Genomic DNA, 27,332 nt, shown 5'->3' with positions numbered 1-27,332 from the left:
CGAAATCATCGTTTAATTTATTTATACTTTATTAAATTCTTTAGTAAATTCTTATATTCGCGCCATGCATTTTTATAGACAATATGTTTTATAATTTCCTTTCGTAATTATCAATGTTTATTCGAGTTGTTGACTAGTTGTATTTTATGATTAGTGTTTAGTTTTTAAATACGAGTTAAACGCTTTTGATTGATTCGCGTTTTGAAGTGTATTCAGATACATACATGTATGAAGACTCTATATAAATATGTTTATTTTTAAAAATTTACAAAAATGGAAAACTTATTTGATTCGTTATGAAGCTAGTAGCACTTTAAAATTCCTAATTGCTTTTCGCATATATGTAATAGTCGAGTGTATATATGTCAATTTTTGTGTATACGGCTATGTTCTTTGTTAAAGTAAAAACTGCATTGCACATTTTGTCGGTGTCCTGCTTGGTTTTCAGTGTATATATTTTGCGTAGTTCGTTTTTGATTAGCGTTCTGTATTTTGGTTTTAGTATTTGATATTCTCGTTCGTTATAAAAATGTGTTCATCTTTATTCTCTTAAATAAATATTCTTAGTAACTTTAGCGACAATTCCCGTATAAATATAAATATAAATATAAATGTAAAATAAAATTAATATTAAAATTAATAAAATTGTATAGCAACCTATCATTACAACACTTGTTTATATTGCGCTTTGGACTTGCAGCAAAAATTTGGCACCAAAAATAATTAGATTAAAAGTAGTTCAAAATGAACGCGGGGGATTCTATGGAGAGCATTTCTAATAACATAGGTAAACAATAAGGTTAAAAAACTAAGCGAAATTCAATCTCACTCTCTGTGGGTCGCTAAGACTCCCCCACTTTGACTATATAGATATATCTTTTAGCGCTGCGCGTAGGTGAAATCCGTCTGAGCATGTGCATCCTGACTGCCTTGGGGGAGATGGTAGATGGGACTCTGCTGGTGATGATGATGTTGGCAGCCGGATACCCGTTCCACTTGAAAGCCATCGGACTGCCGCTCCAGTGTGGAGAACCTCGAGGAGAGCAGCCTGGGACCGAGCTGGTCCTGCTGATCCTGCACCACTGAGAAACTAAGCCCACAGGAGCAGTGCTCGATGTGGGGCTGTGGGGTTGTCAATCCCGGCATGGCATGCACTTGGGCCTGCTCTGTGATGATTGTGGGCGGTGGCGATGGCGAGGACAGACAGTCCTGGCAGTAGTGAGGTGTGACCGGTATCTGCTGATGATGGAACTGACTGACTGGCGGCGGAGGAGGCGGTGGTGGCGGCGTCATCGAGTGGGTAGACGAACTGGACTCCGTGGATTCCGAAGCCGTATCCGTGGCCGTGCTGTCCGAGGTCGATGTGGATGAGGATGGCTTGTGTGGCTGATGAGGCTGATCGGGTGGATGATGGCAGCGACATATTGTAACTCAAAAAGTGCCGCCATCGTGCTGATGACTAGATGAGGATGAGGCGATTGCAGATGCCGGTAGTAGAAGTGGTGCCTCAACAGCAGCAGCAGCAGCAGCAGGCGGTTGTGGAAGAGTAGCTAGCCCCAGGCCATTGACCTGGTGCTGCAGCACGCTATAACCATCGCCATCTCCATTCTGCTGCTGCTGATTATGGTGACTGTTTGTGGAATGATTTTGATTCTGACTGTTATGGAGTTGTGTGGTGTGCGCTTGTGTGCTGGGGTGCGGTGAGTGGGCCTCATCGTCCCCAGTGCTGACCCCGTTGCTCGACACGGCCAAGGATTTGGGCGGAATTGGCGGCGGTGGCACTGGGAAATCCTCCACATCGAACGAACTCGTCGAACTCTCCCGTTGTGTGATGTTCATCGAAGCGGTGGCGTTGTAATCCAAACTACCATTACTGCTAATGCGACAGTGCTCCCGATGCTGCACTGTGATCGCCGAAATCGATGAGGAGTCCTCGCTCAGGTTGTTGAGATTCATGTGGTTCAGTTCCCTGGAGCTGGTCGTCGAGATGCCCGAGTCCCGGAAGTCATTGGGGGCAAAGCAGACGCTCAGGTGTCCTCCGCTTCCGTCCTGAAAGTTCGGGGGCAACGAGTGCGGTTGCTGATCAGCTTCCGGATCGTCGTAGCTAATGTCCACCACAGAGTACTTCTGACCATGCTGCTGCTGCTGTTGCGAGTGACGACGACCCACCGAATCGGCGGTGCCAAAGTCGTTGAATATCATCGGATTCGAAGCCCTCTTATCGGGTGTAATACCTCTCGGTGGCAACGGTGGCGCGTTGGGGGAATTCACTGTTGGCTGTCGCTTGGGCGGAACTTCGGGGCTATCAATGGATCCATTGCCCATAAAGTTCTGTGAGCGTGGACGATTTGGTACTGGTGGAGCTGCAGCATCCTCCAGGGGAATACTGAGGCTCTCTTTGCTCAGCGTTTGATAGGAGCTAAGTGGATCGACGGGCCGCAGAGTGTCTCCCGGTCTCGTATAGATCTCGTCCAGATCATATACATAGTTGGAGTGTGAGTTGGCACTCAAGCTAGTGGAAGCTGTGGCCTGGGCCACTCTCTGTTCCGTGGGCAGCGGTGGCAGCGGAGTGTTTACAATGCTCTCCGAATGCTGTCGTTTCAGCCTGCCCATGCCGGATAAACTCTGTTTTAGCTGGGAAAAGCGCTCCAGGAGACGATTGTGCAGCGGTTGGACACCACTGGGTGCCAACTGACCGTGCAGCTCCAGGGCCTGCTCCAGGATCTGAATCTGTTCGAGAATCAGCACCTTTAGCCTCTGCACATTCGCCTGCTGGCCAGCACCCTGAGGCGATTTGAGGAACTGCTCGGAGAAAAAGGCCTCCTGATACTTGCTTATACCGCCCATGACATTGGCATCGATTGTGCCCTGAAGACGCATCGAAAAGGGATTAATGTTCCTCTTCGGATCACGTTTGTACTGCACAATCAGCTCGGAGAGTTCCTTGCCAGCATTGCTGATAATCTCGCAGGCGTACTCCACCGGCGTTAGCTCCTGCATGGTCTTCTGTTTCACCTCGTACCACCGTAGAATTCCCGGCAGAGGACTGGCAATCTCGAGGATGGTGCGCTCTATCCATAACGACTTGAACTCGTTGTCCTTGTCAACCGTTCCCTTGTACATGGGACGATCGTAGATAAACCGGGTCACATCGTTGACCTCATAGAAACGGGCGATCTTCTCCGGCACCGGAACCATTGCGGTTTTTAAGGCCTGTGCATCCCCAACGGGTCTGACATTGCTGATCTGTATGTACTGATCCGGAGCATTAAGAATGGCACTATCCGGCGGACTATTGTTGGCCAGAATCTGGGCACTGGGAAACTCGGTTTGCAAACGCTGTGTGAAGGCTCCAATTCGCTCGTACTCCAATCCACGATAGACAAATTGCTTGTTCTTGAATTTTAAGAGAATAAGTATGAGTATGATATCCCAGAAAGATTTTCATAGCTTATAACCTACCCGCACAAAAAGCGGCAGTCCCATGCCATAGAATCCCACACGGAAATATTCCGGCTCGGGTCGCAATTGAGTTAGGATATTCTGGAAGAACTTGGCCTCCTGAATGAGTATTTCACTCAATTTATTGTAGTCAAAGCGACGTGTTTCGTAGAGCTGAGCAAGTTCTTTGCACAGCGGAATGCCCTTCTCCCAGCACTTTCCCTTGTCGAAGTATTTGAGGATCTGCAAGATACATCAATTTTATACTCATTTTTATAAGATCGGAGATTATGGCTAACCTCATGATAAAGTCGCTCTTTGCGCTGCCACTCTGGTTGACCACTGTTGTCGAAGGGAGCAAAGCTTTGGGTCTCCCGATCCCAACTCAGCATGGAGGCATAAAGTTTTAGAGTAAAGCCAGCCTCTGTATAATTCTCCGCCTGTAGATGCAGATTGTGCAACTTGTAGATGTATCTGATGGATAAGAAATAAAAGTAGAATGGAGAATATATGTTTTCGAAGGCAGAATTGACATACCTCAAGTACATTTCCTTTCGATTGATTTCGTTTTTGTAGAAATTGAGGAGGTTTACGGTGCAGGTCATACGTTTATCCCTGTTTTCCTCGCCCTGCATGACACTACGATAGTCCAAAAGTCGCTCCAAAAGTCGGGTGACTGATGCTATAAAGGCAATACCAGCCTCCTTCCAGTTGGGATTCTCCACTTGGACTTTCTCCAGCAAACTGATGGCACACAAAAATTACAATTACTCAAGGCCTTAAATATTATCAAGGGATAAGAAATTTAAACAACAAAAAGAACTAATAGATACTAGCGGAAAAACTACACTTAAGGCAAAAGAAAAAAATTGCACTAAGTTAAACTTACACCAAGCTGAGATGTTCCCTTTTTATGGATGGCGATTGCAATGAGTGTGAAGTGAGTCATATATTTACAGACATTTACAAACATTTATGTACAATTTTTGGATTAGTTTGCAATAAAGCAAAGCAACTTACATGGTGCTGAATAGCTCCCTGTACTCGTCGTCGCCCTTGTTCTCGCTGATGAGCAGGTCCAGCTTGTCAATCAGTTCGCTCTCCACCAGGCGGAACGAACCGCGGGCAGCCTGCTCAAGAGCATTTACATTTACAACCCATAGTTATAGGGATACAACGTTAACCCACCTGCTCGCACTGCATCATGTCGTAAAAGACCGTGAGAGTGGCCTTCCGCAGAGCGGGCTCTGGCACCAAAGTGACCTCCAGGAATGGACCCACCATCGAGGGAATAAAGTGTAGCTTTTGCTCGCCCAGCTGCGACCACATGCTGAGTATCTGGAAGCCCATGAGCACCCGCATGTCGCCATTCGAATGCAGTATCTTCAGTCGCTTGGGCTCTCTATATTGCTCCAACTGCAGGGAGGGCTGGGTCAGAAAAGCAACAGCCAGACTGAAATAGTTCCACCATAGCTGCGAATCGAAGGCCTGGGGTCCAAGGAATCTGTAGACCAGCGGCTTGGCGAACTCCTCCAGCGACATGCGCAGCACATCGTTGGCGGCCAGCTTCATTACCAGCCAATCGTTGGGGAACACATGCCAGTCCTGGGTCAAAAGCTCCCCGTACACCAGCAGGGATTTGCTAAGGAACTCCTTCAAATCACGCGGGTCTTTGTTGGGACTCAGCTCGTCCCAGTAGCGCTTGTAATGGGTCTCGTCGAGCAGCTGCAACAATCCCAGAAGACAGGAGACCAACTGGGGCAGCACTGCATTGGATCCCTCCATTATAATGCTAATAGTTCGGATGAGGATGCCCAGTATATTCTTGCACAGCGAGTCCAGGTCGTGCTGCAGTGTGTTGGTCACCTTGTCGCGCTGCTCCTTCTGTAAATCGTGAAGTTGGCTAAGAATCTCTGAGAGAATCTCAGCACACAGACGCAGTTCATCCCGGCGACTGAGATGCATGCGCAGGTGCTTGCAGGCCACGGATAGAACCACAGTGCGGGAATCTGAAAGGAGGTCAAGTATTAGCTAAATAGGTCACCAAATTTAGGAAACGGGTCATACCATCCTCATGGAACAGTTCCCCCGACACCAGATCCTTGACAGCATGTAATTTCGCCTGAATAAGCCGAATGGGCGCTCCCCTGGGAATGGCGTCCAGCATATTCCTCGCCAGCATGCCCAACTCTGGAGCCGGCAACGTGTCCTTCAGCTGCTCCAGCACCACTCCCGTGGAATTAAGCAGCGCCTCTTGGGTGGGTATGATGACGTCGTACGATGGCACAGCCAGCATTCCATTGAGGGCCGTAAAAAGGGAGTGCAGGTCCCTCCGGAATGAGTCCTCATACTGACCACCCGTGGCCCTTGCAAACAGTTTCCTCGACTGGATTAGCAACTTGAATATGTACTCCAGCGAACCAAAACATTTCTGAAATGGATCCGGGTGCTCTGCCTTGGTCATGAATACGGCCATGTGTTCCACGGAGGTTATGAGTCCTTTATAGACCAAAGCGGCCGCAAAATGATTCTCGATATACTCGTTCATCACCGGCCGAAAATGTTGAAACTTGTTGCTCTGGAGCAGACTGAAGATGCTTACGAGAACATGGAAGACCAGGCCCGAGTGCTGGGTGCTGTTACCTTCCTCATTAGAGAACATGGCAAACAATGCATCCAGCACATCCTGCAGGAACTTGACCAGCTCTTCGTCGTTCAATCGCAGGACTCCCGTCAGCGAATCCTGGATCGTTTCGGGATATGTGCGCCACTGCAGCAGCGAGAGGAGATCTGCATTCTGGGTGAGTTTTGTGGAGCACAGCAGGGATCGCAGGACAAACAACTCCTTGGAGCTACGACTGAAGCAACCGCCACAATCCATTTTGGCCTGTGCATCCCGCGGTCTGCACTGCAACCTAAGATAATTGGAAGCCTGCAGTTTCGCAGGATCCTCGCACTTGTACACATACAACTCGTGCTGACCATCGCCCAGTGTGGCTCCTCCGGTGTCCATGAGTCTTGCAAAGCTGAAGGCAAACAGCTTGGGTTCCGTCTTATCCCTCGTGGAACAGTGCCTGAATTCAAATCTCACATGAGCCGTGGCAAACTTGTCGATGGGCACACTTAGCCGCAGCATTTCGTTCCAACTGGGAGCATTTTGGTGGTACAGGATCATGGATCGGTACTGCGGCTGGGAGTCCATGCCGGAGGCACCCCAAAGGCAATCGGTCAGGACATTGCCCGTTACATCGAGCACCACAACCGTGACGAGGATGTTCTTCCCCGTATTCTTTCCACCGCGCTCGAACTCTCCACGCTCCAGAGTCAGGAAAAGATCATTGCGAACATCTCCGGGCATTATGACATCCGGGAAGCCCATCTTCCTGGTAATCGTGGATCCCTGGAAGAGCAACGGCTGCTCCTGCTTGGCTTGTCCCAATCCACCGTGCAGAAGTTTCAGGGAAACAACGATTCCTTGCGTTCCCTGACTAGTCTGAATGGGCGAGTACTTTCCACTCGACTTCTTGATAATCAACTCGGGCAGCAGGTGGAAGTCCTTCTCCTCGCTCTGGAACAGCTTGAAGTTATACTCCCGCTCATCGGAGGATTGCTCCAGACTATTATCAAAATGCGCAATATCGCCAAGGGAAAGAACACCCACTCCAAACGGACGACGAAAAGTGGGTCCATGGCCTAAGGTTCCACTCTTCTCGATCTTCTTGATGGAGTCCGATTGAATGATCTTGCCCACTCGCATAACCACGGCCACAAGGTGAAGATCTTCATTGAGATCAGCGGCACCTGAAGATATTAAATAAATGTAAAGAATTTAATTAAGGTTATACAAGAATTAATTAACATTTTTTCGACTTGCTATAGAATTTTTTGTAGAAATCTTATCCAACAGAAATATTTGTTTTATTGATAGTAATATCTATCAACTTATTATTATACGAATTATATTATTAAGATGAAATATATCATTTACCCAGATCAGTAAACACCGTGCAGTTGCTGTGCAACCTTTCGATGTAATTGGAGAAACCATCTTTTGAGATCTTGACCAGAAACCTTTCCGAGAGCGGTCGCATGTGACTTCCATCGTAGAGAAAGAAGTAGACCTCTGCATCATCGCCACCTATCCGATGGCCGAAATCGCGCATGCAAAAGTATAGATGGTGGGTGAGAATCTTTCGCTGCGTCTTACGCCTCAAAGTTCCCCGACTCTATAAGTTATAAAATTCAAAATGATTACAACAACACCATTGAATTTTAATAGTATAATTATTCATACCGATGAGGCCTTGGCGTTATCAGCACTGCTCACGTGAACATTGTAGAGCTTGACAATGCCAATGCCATGTGGATCCACCGCCAGAGGTCCCTCTCTGGGCACCAAGTCAAGACCTAGTTTGCTGCAAAGATCGAAAAGTATTTGTTGGTTGATTGATAGTGATACATATTACAGGGAAGGAAACACCCAGTTAAAACAACTTTGCCACTTTGTCACGTTCCGATACGAAAGACACACATTTCAATTAATGAATCGTGGGAGCGGGAGCTTGAGGGGAACCCTTCGAATGCAGTCCAGTTGGTTGTTTTGGAAAACCATCGGAGCTTTAAGGGAATTGACGCATTCGTAATTAATTGTCGCTTGACGGAGTCGTGCGGAGCGCCAAGAATTAAATACAAATTTGGTCAGTCATCATGGGCGATCATCATTAATCACCGTGTAGTCCCATAAATAGAACAGACCGCGAAGGGAATGGAGATTTATTTTTGGCATTTTCAAGAGGTCTTTAGTTAGGTATGAAAGATCTTATGAGATGCAATATTAACGAAGGAAGATAATAAAAACAAAATGTAACTAAGTATTGCCTGACTTTATAAGGAATTCAATTGACGTGTAATAATATTTTGAATATGCCACAATAAATTCTATATGAACATATAAAATATCATTACCAGGTCAATGTAGCCCCTCAAGTTACCCGGTTCTGAGAAAACCGTACCACTCATGCAAATCAAAGTGAATCAGTGCCAAGGCAGGCAGAGAACCTGTCACGACTCCGTTCAACTTTAGGAAAGTAGCTGAAATCTAGAAATCAATCGTATTCTATCGACAAAGATCGTATCTAAATGGATTGGGTCGATCATTAACTTCACACTATCTATGGCCGGTACGTGCCTGCTGTTTCGTACGGCAGCTACCGATTGGAATTTACATGATCATTATGATGATGGGATGATGATCATCCACGGATCTTGGACACACATCGCATGGCCCGCATGACGCATAAATTTCGGCTGCTTACAGCCCATACAGCCAAGTCAGATGAGGTACACAAAAAACTACACAGCTAATGGGTTCACGGCATTCCGGTGGCGCATGCGAGAAGAGGAAAAGTTCAAGAGGAGTGGTGAGAGGAGAGGAGAGGAGAGGAGTGGATAGGAGGAGGAGCAGACTCAGAGACCCAGAGTTGGCCAGAGTTTGAGCCAGGTTCATAGCAAGGTTGGCCAGCAACGTCCAACGTCATCAGCAATATGTTGCCCGACGTCGCGACGTCGTTGACGATGCTGCTACCTCGGCTACGCTGGGACTTCTACCTGGCTTACGCAGAGAGAGCCAGGCATCTTTTACAATACCACCTCCAGAAGAAGCCGTTTTGCTGTTAACGAGGCCTAAACGGCTTCGCTCTGGCCGTGGCTCAGGTGAAATTCTCAGAGAGACAGAGCGGGTCAAAGCCAGAGAGGATCTCCATTTTGGAACTGGAACCAGTAGAGAAGTGGTAGTGGTAGAGAAACCCAAATGCTCTCCCCAGATCTCTGGGGAATGTTCAGCACTCTCTCTGTCTCTCTCCCCACACAGAAATATATAATAAATAAATATGTGTGGGGTTTGAGCCACCTCTGTTACGCCGGGAGCTCTGGCCTGGCTCTGAGTTGACGTGACCAAATGAAGCACTGCGACTCGAAAATGTATCTCATGGATACAAATATGAGAGGAGCGCGTGCGCGGCTGCCTGGGACCCGTCGACCAGCAAAAAAGCAAAACGGTAGCCATGCTGGTAATGAACACTTTAAGTCGTTTTTAATTAAGTGTCTGACCCAAAGCTCAACAGGTGAAAGGCAACGAATATATATATCTCCCAAAAAAATCTCCAAGAGATGCCTTGCTTATCTGAACAAATTCTTTTTTAATTAAGCCTCGCCTAAAGTGTTGGAAATCTATGAAGATATGACACAACAAGAAAAAAATAAGAAAAGAACAAGGAGAACGAGGCGAGAAGACGCAACAAGATGGAGACCCCAGACGATACAGAAAAATTTAATTATTTACACTTCGATAAGCAGAGCTGTCAACCACAAACAAAAGCAACGCGTTCGATGGCATTGTATCTATGGGTCTCGCCTCGCCAGCAACCCAGATACACGGCATATCACAATCACACATGCCATATATTTCGTATTTAATGTCTTTATAAAAGGTGTAGCTCGCAGATACATTTCTGGCGAGAGGCCACAGGCAACCAACCGGGCATCGGGAAAAAGGTAACAGACATCAGGAACCGACAATAAACAAACAGTGCAACGCGCAGAGAAGCCAAGTGGAGCGCAGAGGTTCAGGACATGGAAACAGCAGCTACGGCAGCAGCAGCCATTTCGAAATGCCATTTCATTATGGCCAAGACCGAAGAACAGCCAAAGCCACCGAGCTGAGTCATTCCACCAGCCAAGGAGTTGCAGGTTTTGTTGGGGGGGAAGTTGGTATCTGGGGACCTCGGGGACCTGGAACCCGAGAGGAATGCCTGGCAACAAGTTTGGCGTTGCTTGTCTAGCTCTCAGCATGCAAATGGATCTTCATTTTGAACCCTATATGATAGTGTGTGTGTGTCTGCCGATCAGAAACGACACATTTAACCCTGGAACACGAATAGTTCCTTGGACCCACTTGGCGGACACTTCAGAGCGGCGTCTGTGCTGCCAGAGGATTCGCTGGACATGGAATCGGCGATAAATTAAAGAGGCAGGACAGGCAGCCACAAGTTCCGCGGAATTAATTGGAATACGTTTTTATAATGAGGCTCGGCTGAAAGGGGCATTATCAAAGTACTTGCGGTACCACCTCATTAATTTCCTTTACTTGGGTTTGCATCTAGAACGCCATAAATTTTGAGGTGATTAATAGAACGAATGGGCAGTGCCAGATTGGTATTTGGGAATCGGGTTTGATTAAAAATAGATTTATGACTTATATTATAAATATGGTTATGTTATCATTTGTTAATAATAGTAAATAATTTTATTTCATCGACCCCAAACTTTATTTTTATTTAATATCCTTTACAACGCCAAATCAAATGATAAGGCAAATTAGTTCAAAATACTCTCACAGTTCTTAATGCTTAAAACAAAATTTTCAATAGAACAATTGTATAACATTTTTGAAGCTTGATATTTTTCCAATATAATATTAATTTTGATAACTTGTAAATAACATTTTGTAGCTAAGGTCAAGGAGCCTGTAAGAACCCTATAGGTATAACTTATTTTTCGTCGTTGCTCCCTATTTTGGATACCTCGTTTGTTCCGTAAGTGCTTTATGTGGTGTTCCAGTTCTGGCTCATTGTGTCTCAAAATCTTTGTTTAGCCCGAATGACTCCGACGACGATCAGCTTAATCTGAAATCAAGATCTGGCTGATAGAGTTGTAGAAGACAATAAAATTCTCCCCCCATCTGAATCCGGAGACCTAACTAATCAATGGACTTACAGATTTTCAATCCAGATGTTTTAGGCTGTGCATTCATGACGGTTCAAGATCGAGGGAAAATCAGAGATTCGGAGTGAACTACCTAAGCCATCTGAGGTTGGGTTGGGTGGCTACTCTCCCTCTACAGGTAACAACACCGGGTCTCATATCATCTCAGGTAAAAGGTAATGCGCGAATGCAGCTTGAGCGTAATTTTGAATTGTGAGCGGGAACCAGCTGCGATCGCTGGTTCCGCTGGAGAGGAGTGGGAAAACCACCCAGATCGCAAGAGAGACTCTCTCGCGGCTCGGGAACTCTGTGTGGTTATGGTTCGTTCGGTTCGGCTCTGGAAATCTGGTGTTAGTAGGTTTTTGAACGCCGCTGAGAGCAGCTGCATATTTTCGAGATACGGATACGGGTATGGATGGATGGGAACTTTCTCAGTCTGAGTCTCTAAAATCACAACTCAGCACCACTGAGCAACCACCAAGCTGCACGCACACCACCACAGAATGCAGTTACGAATGCAATTCCAGCTCCACAGCTGAGTTGGTCTGGGTGTGCTGGAGTGGTTGTGCGAGTGTTTGTACTTGTGTATAATAGAAATCTTGAATCTCTGCAACAAAGTTATAAATAACTTTAAAACATAATAAGAAAGAAACACAAAAACCAGCCAGAAATAATAAATACAAGCAGCGAAAACAAGTTTCCAAAGTGTCAAAGTGGCAGCAATAAATTTAAATGCGAGCGGAGAGCTCTAAAAAAAATGTACGATACTTCGCATCCAGCAGGAGCAAAAGAATCACTTAAGTGTGCGAAGGGGTCGTCGCAGTTCGGTTCTGGCCAACTGGCAGGTTGCTCTGTTGCCAATGTTGGTAGCAACACCTTAAGAAAAAAAAAAAAGAAAAAAACTCACCAAGGAAAACGACACAAAATGAGAGAGAACAGTGGCAACAACCGATCGGATCCGATCGCGCCCGCTCCGCTCCCAAAAAGAAAATACCTTAAAACCAGTTTCTTTTTGTCTTTTTTTTCGAAAATAAAAGAAAAAAATTTGTATTGAAAAAAAGGCAAGAATTGAAGTTGGTTCGAAATGAAGTGCTCTCCGCGTATCTGTGTGTGTGTTGTGTTTTGTGTTTGTGCCCTGGTGTGCGTGGTAAGATTGAATGTTCAGTGCAGAAGCTGATGCATTTAAAAGGAGTAGCTGCCGTTGCGCAGATACAGATACTTTGCGACTTTAATTGCTGCTCGCATGCGTGCGACAGAGACGACTCTATGTGCCTGTGCGTATGCTGGTGTGCGTCTGTCTTGCTCTCGGAGTTACGGATTTCGATTCCGACTCGGTTTCGGAGTTATACGATCTGTCGTGCCGAAATGAAATACAGCCAAAACACACACATAAAACACACAATAGCCCGAAACAAAAAAAAATTTGCATATAAACAAAAGAGCCAAGAAGAAAGCAAACCAGAACCTGATCCATGGCGAGTCGAAAACCCAAATCGAAATCCAAAAAGCACTGACATGAAAAAAAATTGGAAAAAGAAAACAAAACCCCATGATAAATTCGGGCTCTTTTTGGTTTTTTTACGGAGACAAAGTGAAATTTATGCGTGGGTTGACAAAAAGCTGTACCGGTTCTGAGAGACCAAGATCTTGAGATGAACTTGTTAGCTTTAGCTATGTGTGTAGCATATTTGTGGGGGGACTGGAGGATTTCTGAGGGGGGACGGGGCATTCAACCTGGGCTCTGGCTTAGCGCAGATTAGATTAGATTGCACAACATATTGTTTCTGAGAGACGGAGAGAGCTATGCCAGCGATGTTCCCAACAAACAATTCCGGCACTGCCCAAGCACTTACTTAATTGTAAGTGCGGCTTGTCGACGATAACGCCGAGAGCCCCGGACCCAGAACCAGACAAAATGGGATGGGTACTATAGTACTGGTAGTGGTACTGGAACCCAGATTGGGAGTGGAGAGGAAGCGTGTATATGTAGTAGGGTGGTGAAATAATTCGGAATATGTCATGTCTGTCCTAGATAACGCACAAGGCAAACACAGAACACAATCCAAGTATGGAATGGAAAAAAACGATGGCAGTGCACTTAGAATAAGAGAACTTGTTCTGAACATCTCCCATCTTAGTCCCAAAGGAAAAGTCCTTTTAGACCTTAGAACTCCCACAACTAAAAAGGGTTCAAAGCGATTTCTATCAACTAGTATCTTTTTGGGGAATATCCCAATCAAATTAATGTATAAGTTATGAGATTCCATATAAGTTAAGATTGGGGAAGGGTTATACGTAATAAGTTATAATATTGGGTTAGGACTTTAAGTTGGAAGGTATAATTATTTCCCTGTTAGCTATGATTTATAGCTAGTATTTTTTGTTAGTTTTTTACCAGTGTACTCATGCTCATTTCATTATTGCTCCCTTTTCCCATTGCAGTTAGCTTCGTTGCAGCAGCACACCAACCATCAACATGGCGGTCTTTGGCATGGTCTCGGCTGTGTCCGGCTTCATCAAGATACGCTATCTGCTGGACAAGGCGGTCATCGACAACATGGTGTTCCGGTGCCACTACAGGATCACGACCGCCATTCTGTTCACCTGTTGCATCATCGTCACCGCAAACAATCTGATCGGTAAGTTAGCACCACCCACGCATCGTGATTGCATCGACAAATTAGTGCATCTATGCAAGTGATTAGCATCCAAGCAGCCTAGTTAGCTAGTTTGCTTTTGCAATTGCAGTATTGCTGCTAATGCAGCACTAAAATCCAAGAAATACGATTCGACCCATTTGAAATTGTACTCTTCGAAACAGAAAGACAAAAACAAACTCGTGCAGAGCTTTCACAAATTGGCCGCAACACGTTCATCAGATTTCAGGCTAAGCCATTTACTCGAATGACTCACTCTTCGGTCGCCACGGGTGGTGGCCTGTGCTTCGCCTGAAAATGGCGTGAAAATCAATGTATCTGGTTCAAGCTGGGCTCAGTGAAGTGTCTTACATAATGATACTTGTAATAAATATTATTTTACATTCCCACGCACTTTCAAACAGGCTTCGGCTAGAAGATTATCACACTGGAAACAGTGCTTAGAGTATTTTAAAATAGCAAAACTGAATCATAACACGATGATTTGAAAGGGGCTGATAAGAAAGTGTCATTGAATAAGCCATTAACTTTTGGAATACTCAAAAACTAGTATCAGTATTAAGAAAACAAAAAAATGAAATTAAATACATACGAACAGGTTCTAAATATTTGATTATTTTATACAATTTTCATCGAATTAAGGGATTAATAGTTTCAGAGTTCTCAAATAACTAATTATTAGTTAACAGCAATTAATAAAATAGTTCCTATCCTAAAGTTCCTGACTTTAATACCCATTTTATGAGACTTTAATCTCTGATCTAGGCTTCGCCCAGCTTCAAGATAAATATTTGTGCATTAAAAGAAGTGCTCTAAAAGTGAACAACTGACAAAACCACAGTCAAATATTGACGGTTGGTTCTGGGAATTTCCCATCCACCACCCCGCACCAACATCGTCTGCAGCTCCATTTGTATCCACTTTGTTTGCCCAAAAACAGGGGAGTGAGGAGGAGTTGGAGGCAGAGTTAATGTTAAAGTTGGGGCGCACCCAAAAAAGAACGAAAAAGGCTCTCTATCTGTCTGTCCGCCTGAATGTTGCAGGTTTACCTAGGCACGTCTGCAACCGTAATAAATGTAACCGTAGCATAGTCGTAACCGCACCCACTGCGCAGTCGACAAATTGGGGACCGTGGAGCTGGGGACCCATAGAGATTGCGATTGCCCTAATGGCACTTGACGTTGACGAACGGCTTGCGAGGTTTCTAAGTTTCTGTTTTCTGGTCTCGGGAATGCGCGTACATTTTTCTTAATCCGAATTGCAGCGAGGTCGAATGCATACATATATCTAAAAAAAATGTATCTTTATCTTTGCGATTGCAGGCGATCCCATAAGTTGCATCAACGATGGCTCCATACCGATGCACGTGATCAACACCTTCTGCTGGATTACCTACACTTTTACGATACCTGGCCAACAGCATCGGCAGATTGGAACGGACGTGGCCTCTGCGGGTTTGGGCAATGAATATGGCCAAGAAAAGCGCTATCACAGCTACTACCAATGGGTGCCATTCGTGCTATTTTTCCAGGTGAGTAATAGTAGAGTTAAAATCACTACTTCTACGAGTGTTAAAAACATTTTTATAGATTCGGCTTCATAGCTACAGTTCAATTACATATACATTAGTATATCATTTCGGTATATATTTATTCCAAAAAAATATATTATTGTAAATATTTAGAACCGACCCCCAAGTTAAACTTTTTAAATGGATAATTCCATATGATTTCCCAATTTACATAAAGATTTCATAATTTTGCTTTAGAAAAAGTTCCATCTGTAGATAAAGTGAACTTAATTGAAGTCTTAATGTGTCTGGAGCCTATCACTTATGGTTCACTTAAAGCGTGACAAATCTTGTGTCTTTAATTTAATGTAATTCCCACTTCCGACCAAACACTAATCTGTAAATTATTTCAGGGCCTCATGTTCTACGTGCCCCATTGGATTTGGAAGAACATGGAGGACGGTAAGATCCGCATGATCACCGATGGACTGCGTGGAATGGTCAGTGTGCCGGATGATTATCGACGGGATCGTCAGGATAGGATCCTCAAGTACTTTGTAAACAGTTTGAACACTCACAATGGCTACTCCTTTGCCTACTTCATATGCGAACTGCTGAACTTTATCAATGTGATTGTGAATATCTTTATGGTGGATAAGTTTCTGGGCGGTGCTTTCATGTCCTACGGCACGGATGTGCTTAAGTTCTCGAATATGGATCAGGAAAAGCGTTTCGATCCCATGATCGAAATCTTCCCCCGACTAACCAAGTGTACGTTCCGCAAGTTCGGTCCCAGTGGATCGATTCAGAAGCACGACACTCTCTGTGTGCTGGCATTGAATATCCTCAACGAGAAGATCTACATCTTCCTGTGGTGAGTATTTAAGTGGGATGTGTTTTTCAGGGAGATCTTTAACATATATTGTTTTTTAAGGTTCTGGTTTATCATCTTGGCCACCATCTCCGGCGTGGCTGTGCTGTATTCACTGGTGGTTATCATGATGCCCACCACCCGGGAGACCATCATCAAGCGTTCTTATCGCTCAGGACAACGCAAGGAAATCGCCGGATTGGTCAGACGTTTGGAGGTGGGTTCCCTACTAAAAATATCCATAAGAAATTGTATTTAAATACATTTTTTGTATCCCCAACAGATTGGTGACTTCCTGATCTTGCACTTCCTTAGCCAGAATCTCAGCACAAGATCGTACAGCGATATGCTGCAGCAGCTTTGCGGCCTCCTCGGAGCATCCCGAACCCCCTCGGCCCCATCGACCCTGGAAATGAACCCCATCAGCCATCCGATATACCCGCCCGTGGAGAGCTTCGGCGGCGGCAAGGAGACGGAGACATGAGCCAGTTCATCCGGATTGGCTTCCAAGCAAACAACAATGATTTCAATGATTTCTCAATAATATTTGTAGGGGGGATGAGATGAGATAGGGAGAGGAGTTGTGTGTCATGAGGTTAGGCATTTCCATTTCTACCACTAAGACTGCGAGAGAGAACGAATCAACAATTGCACTTTCGGAGATCCAACTCAATAATATTCTATGCGAAATATATTTAGCAAAATTATAAGGAAATAATCTTTGAATTCGGTCCTAGGCAAGAGAAAGACAGGTGCAGTTCGTCATTGACACGAGGTGAGCCACAGAGTGAGACATTGAGGGAGAAGACACAATAAACATAAAAAACATTAAAAAAAACCTTTAAAAATAAATGAAGAAAAGAGGGACACAGGCAGACCGTGCAATTTGTAGGTTGAAGATTGAACGAGAAGGATATCCCATCTAACGATTTTGCTACTTGGTATCGTAGTTAGGTCGTTGACAATGATGCGCCATTTTAAATATACACTTAAGTTTAACAGTTAGCTCGATAGTTCGGATGATCGGTGATCTATGATCGATCGATCCCTTATTAAAGAATACCTATGCAGCTATAATTGTCTGCTTATCGCTCACGCACGCTCACGAAACGTTGATCTATATAAAATTGTAGTAATCGAATGATACGAGTACGACGAGGAATTCAATTATGAATATTTAAACGAGTATACACAATGCTCTCGCTATTTTTGTCCTAACATTTAGTCTACAGATATATCGTAATTTTAAGCAATTTTGTTTATAACAAAATTATTGTGATTATTGCTAGAAAAGAACACATTTTACATAAAGCAAAAGAGAACCCAAGCTATCTAAGTTCAAAGTTGTAATAAATATTCTATATACAATTTCAGCTAAACTCTGAACTTATCAGTTTGGCGGGAAACGATTGTGGGATTTTTAAACATGAAGGTTGGATTTCACATTGTTCTAGCAAGAGGTTTGAATTAAAATTGAAGTACTACGCAGTCACTGGGAACATTTGTAAGCAAAGGAAAGCCTTCGGAACTGCTTGAAGTATGCTTGGAATATTATCAATGAAATGGTTCTTTGCTTAAGAACATTCAGTCTTCAAAAAAGGGTATATTATTCTGATTTAACTTAGTTGCCTTGCATAATTTTTGACCTATGAACTTACCGATTGCCCCAATCTATTTTCGAAACCACAACCATCTGAAGCTCCAGTGTTTGGTCCTGAGTCATGGTGGCACTCAAAAGTTCCCGTCGACTTTCCAATATGGAAAACATAACCTTTCGCAGGGTTTGGAACTTGTAAGCCTCGCGATCCTAAAAAAAAAGTGTATACAGCTTAACTTTTGATTTTATATAGTTAATATTAAATATAATTACCACATAGAGACGCTTCCAGATCTCCGACCATTCTCGCAGGACCTGTGTGCATTCGGCGACCACGGGATCGATTTTGGACAGGTCCTTGATGTGTATATAGGTTTTGGGAAAGAGACCCACTGCCCGCGATTTTCGGGGACAGGAGCCGCGATACCAGTGCTTGCACTCCTCCACAATGTCCACGGAATCGCCGACGTCCAGTGGCAAACCAAACCGGACATCGCCATGCCAGTTGTGGATGGCTGTTGAGGAGGAAAAAAGGAAAATGCATAAATGAAAATGAGAGCAGGAAAAGTCAGAGTCTTACAAGCGGTTGGATTACAACCAGTTGCGTTGCCACTTCTCTTGGCCATGACATTGCCCCAGGATGGACGGCGTGGCAATTAAAGTGCCCCCATGAGTAGCCACTTGAGCATGCCACGAGTGGCCCAGCAACAATAAATACTTCAACTATAAATAGGCAAATGGCTATGCTATGAAAGGAAAATTTATGCATTCGAACGTATTTTTATGGAGCCATGCGAACACACATATGAACGTATGAATATGGGGGTGTCTCTTTGTCGAGAGCACGGAACAATGAGCCGGCAATCGAACACTTTGGCTCGTGGATGATGCCACATGGAGCCCACCAATCCTAGTGGGAGCTAACTCCGGTAGCGAGACTCAAACTGGAGCCACCTTGCCGGGCTGAGAAAGCGGCTGGATGGATCCGCAATGCTGGATATGCTGGCTATGGCAAAGATTACACTGCCAACTTTGGTTTTTGTCTTTGGCCAAAGCCCATATAAATTCGTATCTATTAGATTGGCACAAAAAAGCCATCTGGAAACTTGGTTCAAATTCATCATTGAGTTTACTGAACCACATTCAACAAATCGTACTGCACAGTGTGGAATACTTTAAAATAGTTGAAAAAATATTGTGGTTGATACATAACATTTTAAAAATGTCATCCTAAAATGTCAGAGTACTTGTTATTTTTCAGATTCTAAATAAGTTTTATGATTTTCTCGATTAACTTAGTAAATATATTTAGGTATGCTCTATCAATGCCTGATTTATAAGTATAGATTAGTAATCTATTCAGAGAATTTCAAGTAATCATTAGGTATTTTTGCTGGAATTTCCCCACCATCACGTTGGAACTTGGGGTTCTTGATTAAAATTCTGGCCAGGTTATGTCCGATTTTTCGCCGTGTATCAATTACAAATGCAAGGCACACTCTTTAGTCTGGGAGGCGCCGCAAGACGAGGAAGCCGGCCTTCTGCTAGGGTGGTGCTGATGTTGATGGTGGTGTTTCCACTACTCTTCGTGGAGGTGGTGTCTGTGGGGCTGACTGGATGTGGATGTAGATGTGAATGTGGATGTGAATGTGGGCTCCCTTGTTGAAAGACAAACGAGCGAGCACGGCATGAGCATATCAACGAAAGGAGCTAATAAAACGCACGCCCAGACAGACAGGGGGATTTTGGAGGGCAGGGAGATGTAAAATGAAATGCTTCAGTGCCATGAAAATGGGCAAACTGCTTCCTGTTGTTGCTACTATGGATGTTGCTGCTATAGCTGTTGCTGTTGCTGCTGTAGCTGTTGCTGTTGCTGTTGCTACTGTAGATGTTGCTGCTGTGAGTGCTTTATGGCTGCTGTTGCCTTTGCCAGAGCCTCTTCTTTTTCATTTCAGCTATACCATCCATCCATCCATCCATTCGACTCAAACTGCCAGCCGCCTCTAACTGGCTTCAATTTGCGCTGCTCGTTGCGAATGCGGCAGCCTGATTTAAATGAATTCTGGAGATGCTAAATAGCAAGTATTTTATAATTTAAAATGCCAGTTGAAGACCTCGCATCGCTCCGTTCTTGGCACTTCAACTGGCGCGCAGGCAAACACTCCAGCAAATGAGCACACATACCCACACTTTCGCACTCGGAAAATATAACCGTGGGTTATACTTATAAAGGGATAAGCAATAACTTCAAAAAAAAGGAAATTACATACAAATTCAAGAAAGAAAGCCTTATTAACCCACACAATAGCTCAAAGGTACAATCTAAATACAAGGTACCAGCCCAAATTTGTATATTTCTTACAGCCGATTTCTCAATGTCATCTTAAGGTTCTAGTTTGTTGAGTGTGCTGTTCCAAACAGCAATTTAACTTCATGTTAAAAGCTTACTTGACATAAAGTTAAAAGATAACTGATCATTAGGAATGCCCAATATTTTGCTGAGTGTACGTTCTCACACATCCCGGATTCCGCAGTAGGCAAAGTGCCAGCCAAGCGTTTGCACTATTTAGGTCAGTCACATTAGGCAGGCGTCAGCCTGGCAAGCAGCTAAAACTCAAAGCCAACTGGAAAAACCCCCACAAGTACACTCACAAAAATGTTGTTATGTTGAGAGGCCAAAAAAAAAATGCTTAAAAAAGTATAGCCTACTTCAGGACTTTTTTCTCAAAACCATTTTACTTTTATCTTTATAACTAATGAAACTAACTAACTATAAGCTTTTTAAAATGGTTCTTTTTTTAATTTTTAGTTGCTATCCCATAACAACATTTTTAAAAACGAATACCAATATTCTCTATCGATATAATATTATGCAAAGCACATCCTTAAAATTAAACTTCAAAACATGCTCTATCCCTAAATTATTCTTTAAAACGCTTCCTTAGAATATAATTACTATTATGAGCATCCCAAGTAAATATTTACCCCTTTCTCCCAGTGCTCGAATAATTTTAATGAGCATTTAGCCGGCTTAGGGAAATTTAATATTAAATTTCATAAAGTTCACTTGAAGTGCCACTGGAAATTGGCAGGATCATCATAGGGCTGAGGCCATAATTACTTTTACGATGAATGCAATATCCCAAAAGGCTTGGCTTACATCACTCTTTTTGTTTGCCCGGACACAAAGGCCGGGCCGAAAGGGGGAAAAGGCTGGGGGTAGATATTAAAGAAGGAGCGGAACAGAGAACACAATGCTCACTCCAACAAGTCCGCAATGTCAACAAACGTATTTAAATAAAAAAGTCGTTAAGGCAAGTGCATGGCAAATGAAAAAGGGGGAGGGAAAAGAAAGAAGGGGGTCTCTAGGCGGAAAATAATTTTAAATTAAATGAAAGAGCACTGCCTGCACTACTTGCTGTGTGACTCAAACCGCCGCACAAGCTCAACTGCAAATGGATTAAATGAGCTTGCCCACAAAAGGGGCAAAAGGGGAGCCCATCTTCACACTTGACCCCCCTTGGCGCATCCGCATCCGCCGCCCCTGCACTTAAGTGCCACTGGGGAGGCTTAAGAATTTAATTAATTAATTGTGTTATAACCAACAATATGAGGTCGCCGACAAAGTGGAACTGGGAACTCGCCGGCTGCGGAAAGGGAAACCACCAGAATGTGGGTCAAGTGGTTTTTGGGTTGGCCTAAAACCACTAAAATTAACTGGGAATCGGGTAGGCTTATTGCTTCTCCGGGAAAAATAAAAATTAGCTAATTATCGGGCTGTCAATTAGCAGAGGAAGATTGCGATCCTTAAAGCTCTGCCCCAAAAATGACACGATTTTATATTCCAGGTAAACCCTAAATTTCCATGACACATTCCTGCTTCGAAGTCGGATGATATAGTGCTTACTTTACACAAAAAACCGTATAAATCATCATGAAAATATTTCAATTTAAATGTGCACTTAACTTTCAAAGTAAACGAGTTTGAAAAAGTTGTCTCCGTCAGTGTAAAATTTACTCTGTCCAGCAAAAATGCATAATTAATTAACTGAGTGTTATATTAACCTTATGTTGGCCAATACTTTTTTAATAGTCACACTATTAATCATTTTATATTCAGTTAACTTCAGTTAATTGCAATCCATACGATAATAACAATGTTGAAAATAAAAATAGCTCCCTTATCAGATGTATAGTATTTCACTTTTACTATCAAAGCGATAAGATTAAAAATACAAAAAAAACATGATATTTAGAAAGTTTCCCCAAAAAATATATTAAAAACTCTCACATATTTGAATGCTTTTTAAAAGTGCCTTATATAATAGAGTACTGTTTAATTTACTCATTTTTAAGGTTAAGAGTGCTTTGTTCTAATTAAGAAAACAAATTTGCTGGGGAGGGCATACTACCTTTTCAAACGCTCTACTTTGTTTGGCGGAACCGGTGGAAACCTGTCCGTAGGAGGAAGCATAACCCACATGTCAATCAGATGTCATTATCACAGACATTGTCTGAATAATAGAGTTGGTTGAATACTGGATGCTGGCGCACTTGCTCCATTCAGAGCAAACTCCCAGCTAAACAAAGGCGGTATTCCTCCATTGTCAAGTGGATTTTATTATAATTGTGAGTTAGTGCCATCAGTTGGATAAAAGTTAAACGGGTATATGTGGATTTACATACGTATATGTATATGATTACGTGTTGTTGGGGGCCTGCGAAATATTTGCTTATTATATGCATTTTGTATCCCTCGATGTGGCTGGCATTACTGTAATTAAATGCATTTCCATATATGCCACTCAATTGAGTGCTTGCACACTTGTTTGTTTTTTGTTACTGCTTGCATTTTGTTTTCGCATGTAAATGAGTATCTAAAATCCACATGGCGCACATTTGGTGCTGTCAAATTGTTTGCTCATTTTCGGAAATTTATATTTAAAAGCCTCTCGGCCAAAGCAATCAATAAACCGCAACTGTTTTCCACCAATATGTGGTGCATTACCGGAAGAACTTATTAATTATCTTTATAATATATTTGCTTTAACAGTATTTAAACACTTTTGGTCACCCTCCTTATCGAGGGTAACTTCCTATTGGGGGTGGGGGGGTTATATCAGTAACTTTCCTAGACAAATCCCACATTTTCATAAATCAGTCACCCGTCCATCCGGCAATATGACCGATAATGCGCCCAAATGCGAGATACACTGATAAATTTCGAGTGTGCGTGTGTACGGGTTGTTAATCATACGCCGCGTGTCCCCCCCCCCCACAAATGGCAATTCATAAATAAATAGTTAAAGACGAATTATGGAAGTACAACTCAAATGGACGAGTGTTTCATACGCACAACTCGAATCGGAAAGAGAAAAAAAAAAGTGCTGCCGCCAAGCATATTAAACAATGGAAATGAATCAATTTTATGCGCACTCATGTGTTCGCTTGTGCGTTCTGAAGGAAGGAAGCGCTGCACAAATTTGTGCTCGCGGCTCCAATGGCCAAATGCATAAAATGAATATTAAATTAAAGTTGAAACTGAAATTGCCGCAGCGACACAGCGGAATTCACTGGAAAAAGGCAGAAAAGACAGACAGTGAGGCAGTCAGAAAGTCGGAACGGCAACATCCGGTGCCGCAGGGCGGGCCTTCCTTTTTCCTCCCCTCCTCCAAATTCATTTGGGTTTTTTGGCAAAAAGTTGCGTAAACTTTCTGCTGTTAAATCTAAGTTTGCAACTCCCGAATGGAGTGACCCGCATGCAGGCCATGCCCAGATTTACGAGGGTTGCTCCGCAAAATTGTCACCATTGTGCACTCGACTCACTGCGCAATTGAGGGCAATAAGTACAGTGGGACTCCTGCATGTTGAACTTTTGCAAAATCATATGTAAGAAGTTTAATTGAAAAAAAGAGTCTAATATCAAAATCTATAGAGAGGCCGAGCGGCGGCAGACCACTGGCAGAAAAAAATTGTATTCTTTTTATTTTTGTAATTCTTTTATAAACTATAATAAATCTACAGAGACAATTTTTTTGTTTACCACTGTGTGTGGTGGCAGAGCTGCGGCAGAGTCCCGGCAGAAAAAATCTGACGCTGAATAAACCTATTTCTTTTGGAAGCATCCAATTGAAAGTAAACAGAGGCAATGCCTGATACATTCGATAGGGAATTTATCAAATTTTTCTTGTGAGACATATGGTGGTTTCAAGTTATTGACGTTCGACTGTATATATACTTGATATACGGTACAATAATTACTTATAGGGGATAAAGGGAAAAAGGAGACCGTCGCAGACAAAGAGTGCGATGGTAATGAAGTCATTGCCCAGCAGTTGCAGTTTTACCCAGCACGTGGCGCCCAAAGCCAGATGAAAGAGGAGTATAGTGGAGTGGAGTGGGCCAAGAACTGGAACTGGGACCAAAAGTGACAAAGGGGGAGGAACTGGAAGTGGGCATTGTGCAAGGTTAGGGCGTTGGCTTGGCAGCGCCTCGATTTCGCCCGCTAATGATGTTAACTCAGCCTGGTTCGCTGGATTGCTCGACGACTGACTGATTGATTTGTGTAAACTCTGACCGCTCTCATGTCAATCTTTGCCGGGTTAAATGTGGAGCAAATGTCAGCGAGCAGCAGCAAATAGCTGTCTCCACCAACGATGGGGAACTGGAGCACTTAAACACAACAACGAAGCCATAATAAAGAATATTTGAGTGGTATTATCGAATTTTAGACACCCTTCAAATTTGAGATCTTGTGAAAAATCTTCGAAAAAATCATTTTGTTATTTTTAGGAACAGTTTCTGCTTTTACTTCTGAATGATCAATTCAGAAATATGTATAAAATGATAATCATTTTGATATATTTTAAGGTACTCTATTAAATACATTAAAATGAAATCTTATATTGGTCGGTTTGGTTTTTAAAACTAAGGTTTAAATATTATTACCAATATTTATTCATACATTTCTGCCATTTCATTTCATTTCATTTGCATTAAAGATTTATTTTTTAACCGAACTTTTATGTTTTATATGATAAGAAACCTTCTTCTCCTTAGAGCATCCCATAAACAATGAAAATTGGCGCTTATCTGGGCGGAGAACCATTCAAGCGGCACAATGAATAAAACTTGGCACAGAGTCTGCCACCGAAGATGCTGTCCGCAGTACATATATCTTCAATCTTTTATTTTATTTTACTTTACGTTGTTGACTACCTCCCTGCCCTGTCCCCTCAGTAATTTGTTAAGCGTTGCCATTGAAGCGAGAAGTGTGACGAATACGGAGATAATGTGAACATCCATCTGAAGAGAAAACAACAGGCACAATAAACTGCACAAAGAATACTCAAGATCTACTGGTATTATTGTTCGCATGTGTGTTATCAAAACACGCAACATGATTTTCTACGGCGGTTACACAGTGGTAACCGTTAAAATATAGACATTATACCGATTAACTGCACAGATAAACAATTTTTAATATTAATCTATTCTGATATAGTGACATAAATAAGAAATTTGAACTGAATCCTCATAATATGTATAGTTAAAAACGAAAAAGTTATAGTCCCCAAACAATATTCAAGTAGTTAATCTATAATTTGTATTCCATCTGTCTTCTAAACAAAGAGTTTTGTCTGTAGAAATTATTTTATATGCATAAATTTTATGAATTTCGATTCGTTATAAAAAACCTTATTTTTTCGATAAGATTTAATACCAAAATAATAATTTGACAGTTTAAAAGCTCAAAATATACAATTTTAAAGCATAAATAGTGTGATTCAAAGTATTGAAAACATGGTTTGTGACTCAAAAAAATATTTTCCCTTTCCAAGATCTTTTGTAAACCAAAATCCAATATATAAACTGGGTAAAAATTTGCATTTCCCTGCTAAAATATTTTTTTTTAGGTGTGTAATTACGAAAGCATTTAAATTGGCAACACCTGGGCAGGGAAATTGGCAACGCGACAGAAAAACACAGTGCGGGAAAACTGTGCGCGGGGAAAACTGTGTATATAAACACATCAAATCGCAGCACGGCAGCAACAACAAACAGGAAAATCTCTTTGAGATACACGATGATGGGCGGAAAAGGGGGCGGTGGGGTGGACTGGGGGATGATGATGCTACAAACAGTTTGTGTACAAAAATAAGTAGAAAAATCGCTTTTCCTCCCCGAGTGAAAAGTGCGGGGGTGGTTATCCGGTGTTTCGCGGAAAAAAGCGTGAATCGCCGCAAAAGGCAACAATAAAAACAAAGGCCACGCACGTGACGCCCAGCGGGGGGTGGTGGGTGGTTGGGTTGGCTGGGCTGCTGGCTGGAAAAGTGGGTGGTACATTTCCTTTTATTTACTCACCAACTCCGTATTTATTGTTCGAAGGTATCCACATTTTGTCGCTTTTGCTTTCGGTGCCTTGAATTTTAGCCGAAAAAATCCAACTTAGCCGGCCACTCCCTGCATTTATAATTTATAAAGCGATTTTTTTTGGCAGAAGAAACACCCTTTTTTTCTTATTGACAAAGATTTGCATTTATTATTATTTCCAATGCAAATTTATCCACCATTTTTCGCACAAACACACACATAATACGAATACGCACTGTATAAAACTTTCGCTTTTGTTGTTGCCTCTATCTCGCTCTCTCTCTCTCTCTCTCTGTCTTTCCCACTTTATCTTGTTTAATAACGCTATAACTACAGACAACAACAACACTTGCACTTGACTTGTCTACATTGTTGTTGTCGCTGGAAAGATGGAAAGATCGCGGTTCCAATTGGCAATGATTACCGCTAGGTGGACGAAAAGGAAGTGGCTGATTGGGAATGGGAAGTCTGGAAGTGGTTGCTTTGGCTTTTGTTGCTTTTTTCACGGACCCGGGCACACACCAACAAGAAAATCAATACGAATTTCGGACACCCAATTGGATTTGCACTCTGCAATTCCAGTTGCTTGACTTTTGACTGCTTTAATTGTTGTTACTTATGGCGCGGCATTTGCAACGTTTTTTGTTTTTATTTTTTTGGTTTTTGCGTTGTATTATTTTTCGCGTTTTTCGCAGCGCAGCTTCCCGGGCGCAGCAACAACAAAACTCGTCCGCCGCGCACAGCTGATTTCGAAAAACAAAAATCGGTTTGGTTTTGTCCGTACGGCTTAATATGACCCCAGATGCGTTGGGGCATTAATCCTGAAATTTGGTCTCTGGCTTTTCGCGGTATTTTTTTTGGGCCGTGATGCGGTCACACTAGAGGTTTTTAAATTACCGCCTTAAAAAAATAACTGAATATTTTTAACCAAAATTGAAATTGATTTGACATAAACATTTTCTAACTTTTAATATTTTCATAAATACAGTTAAACTTATTTCAAAATTGATTAAATATTCATCTTGATGGCATATTTCTCCGGTTATGGGTTGAAACTCCGCTAATACTGGTGGCTTGAAACTCCAATCATCCGCATGATAAATTAAAAGTAGGCTTTAAGAA

General features: G+C 42.8%; 2 protein-coding genes across 4 annotated transcripts; one reads left to right on the top strand and one right to left on the bottom strand.

Moving 5' to 3' along the window:
- Positions 1 to 521: 521 nt before the first annotated feature.
- On the bottom strand, positions 522 to 26,235 carry LOC119545711 (dedicator of cytokinesis protein 3). Of its 2 annotated transcripts, XM_037851510.1 has the most exons (13): positions 26,202 to 26,235; positions 18,111 to 18,352; positions 17,899 to 18,047; positions 7,736 to 7,856; positions 7,430 to 7,667; positions 5,509 to 7,242; positions 4,630 to 5,450; positions 4,462 to 4,571; positions 4,331 to 4,348; positions 3,979 to 4,185; positions 3,741 to 3,915; positions 3,463 to 3,684; positions 522 to 3,396 (listed from the first exon to the last, which is right to left on the bottom strand). In XM_037851510.1, the coding sequence occupies exons 1-13, from the start codon at positions 26,233 to 26,235 to the stop codon at positions 1,432 to 1,434; spliced, it is 6,036 nt and encodes a 2,011-aa protein (XP_037707438.1). In that variant the 3' UTR covers positions 522 to 1,431. The 2 variants fall into 2 exon arrangements, with proteins under 2 accessions (XP_037707438.1, XP_037707439.1); XM_037851511.1 differs by lacking the exon at positions 4,331 to 4,348 and having other exon boundaries at positions 1,432 to 3,396.
- On the top strand, positions 11,558 to 17,078 carry LOC119545712 (innexin inx3). Of its 2 annotated transcripts, XM_037851512.1 has the most exons (6): positions 11,558 to 11,611; positions 13,645 to 13,841; positions 15,182 to 15,390; positions 15,783 to 16,243; positions 16,304 to 16,457; positions 16,524 to 16,724. In XM_037851512.1, the coding sequence occupies exons 2-6, from the start codon at positions 13,679 to 13,681 to the stop codon at positions 16,722 to 16,724; spliced, it is 1,188 nt and encodes a 395-aa protein (XP_037707440.1). In that variant the 5' UTR covers positions 11,558 to 11,611; positions 13,645 to 13,678. The 2 variants fall into 2 exon arrangements, with proteins under 2 accessions (XP_037707440.1, XP_037707442.1); XM_037851514.1 differs by lacking the exon at positions 11,558 to 11,611 and having other exon boundaries at positions 13,679 to 13,841; positions 16,524 to 17,078.
- Positions 26,236 to 27,332: the final 1,097 nt, after the last annotated feature.

The sequence above is a fragment of the Drosophila subpulchrella genome, chromosome 3R (genome assembly GCF_014743375.2).
Source record: "Drosophila subpulchrella strain 33 F10 #4 breed RU33 chromosome 3R, RU_Dsub_v1.1 Primary Assembly, whole genome shotgun sequence".
NCBI lineage: Eukaryota > Metazoa > Arthropoda > Insecta > Diptera > Drosophilidae > Drosophila > Drosophila subpulchrella.
The sequence above is the reverse complement of the archived record's forward strand: the minus strand, read 5'-3'. Positions and strand labels throughout refer to the sequence as shown.

Bases quoted from the DNA above. Each gene is read 5' to 3' on its own strand.
- LOC119545711 (XM_037851510.1), bottom strand. From the start codon at position 26,235: ATGTGGATACCTTCGAACAATAAATACGGAGTTG. The intron at 7,857-17,898 runs GTAAGTTCATAG...CGATCTTTGCAG, and splicing joins AAAATAGATTGGGGCAATCG to CAAACTAGGTCTTGACTTGG. The intron at 5,451-5,508 runs GTATGACCCGTT...ACCTCCTTTCAG, and splicing joins GGAACTGTTCCATGAGGATG to ATTCCCGCACTGTGGTTCTA.
- LOC119545712 (XM_037851514.1), top strand. From the start codon at position 13,679: ATGGCGGTCTTTGGCATGGTCTCGGCTGTGTCCGGCTTCATCAAGATA. The intron at 13,842-15,181 runs GTAAGTTAGCAC...TTGCGATTGCAG, and splicing joins CACCGCAAACAATCTGATCG to GCGATCCCATAAGTTGCATC. The intron at 16,244-16,303 runs GTGAGTATTTAA...TTGTTTTTTAAG, and splicing joins AAGATCTACATCTTCCTGTG to GTTCTGGTTTATCATCTTGG.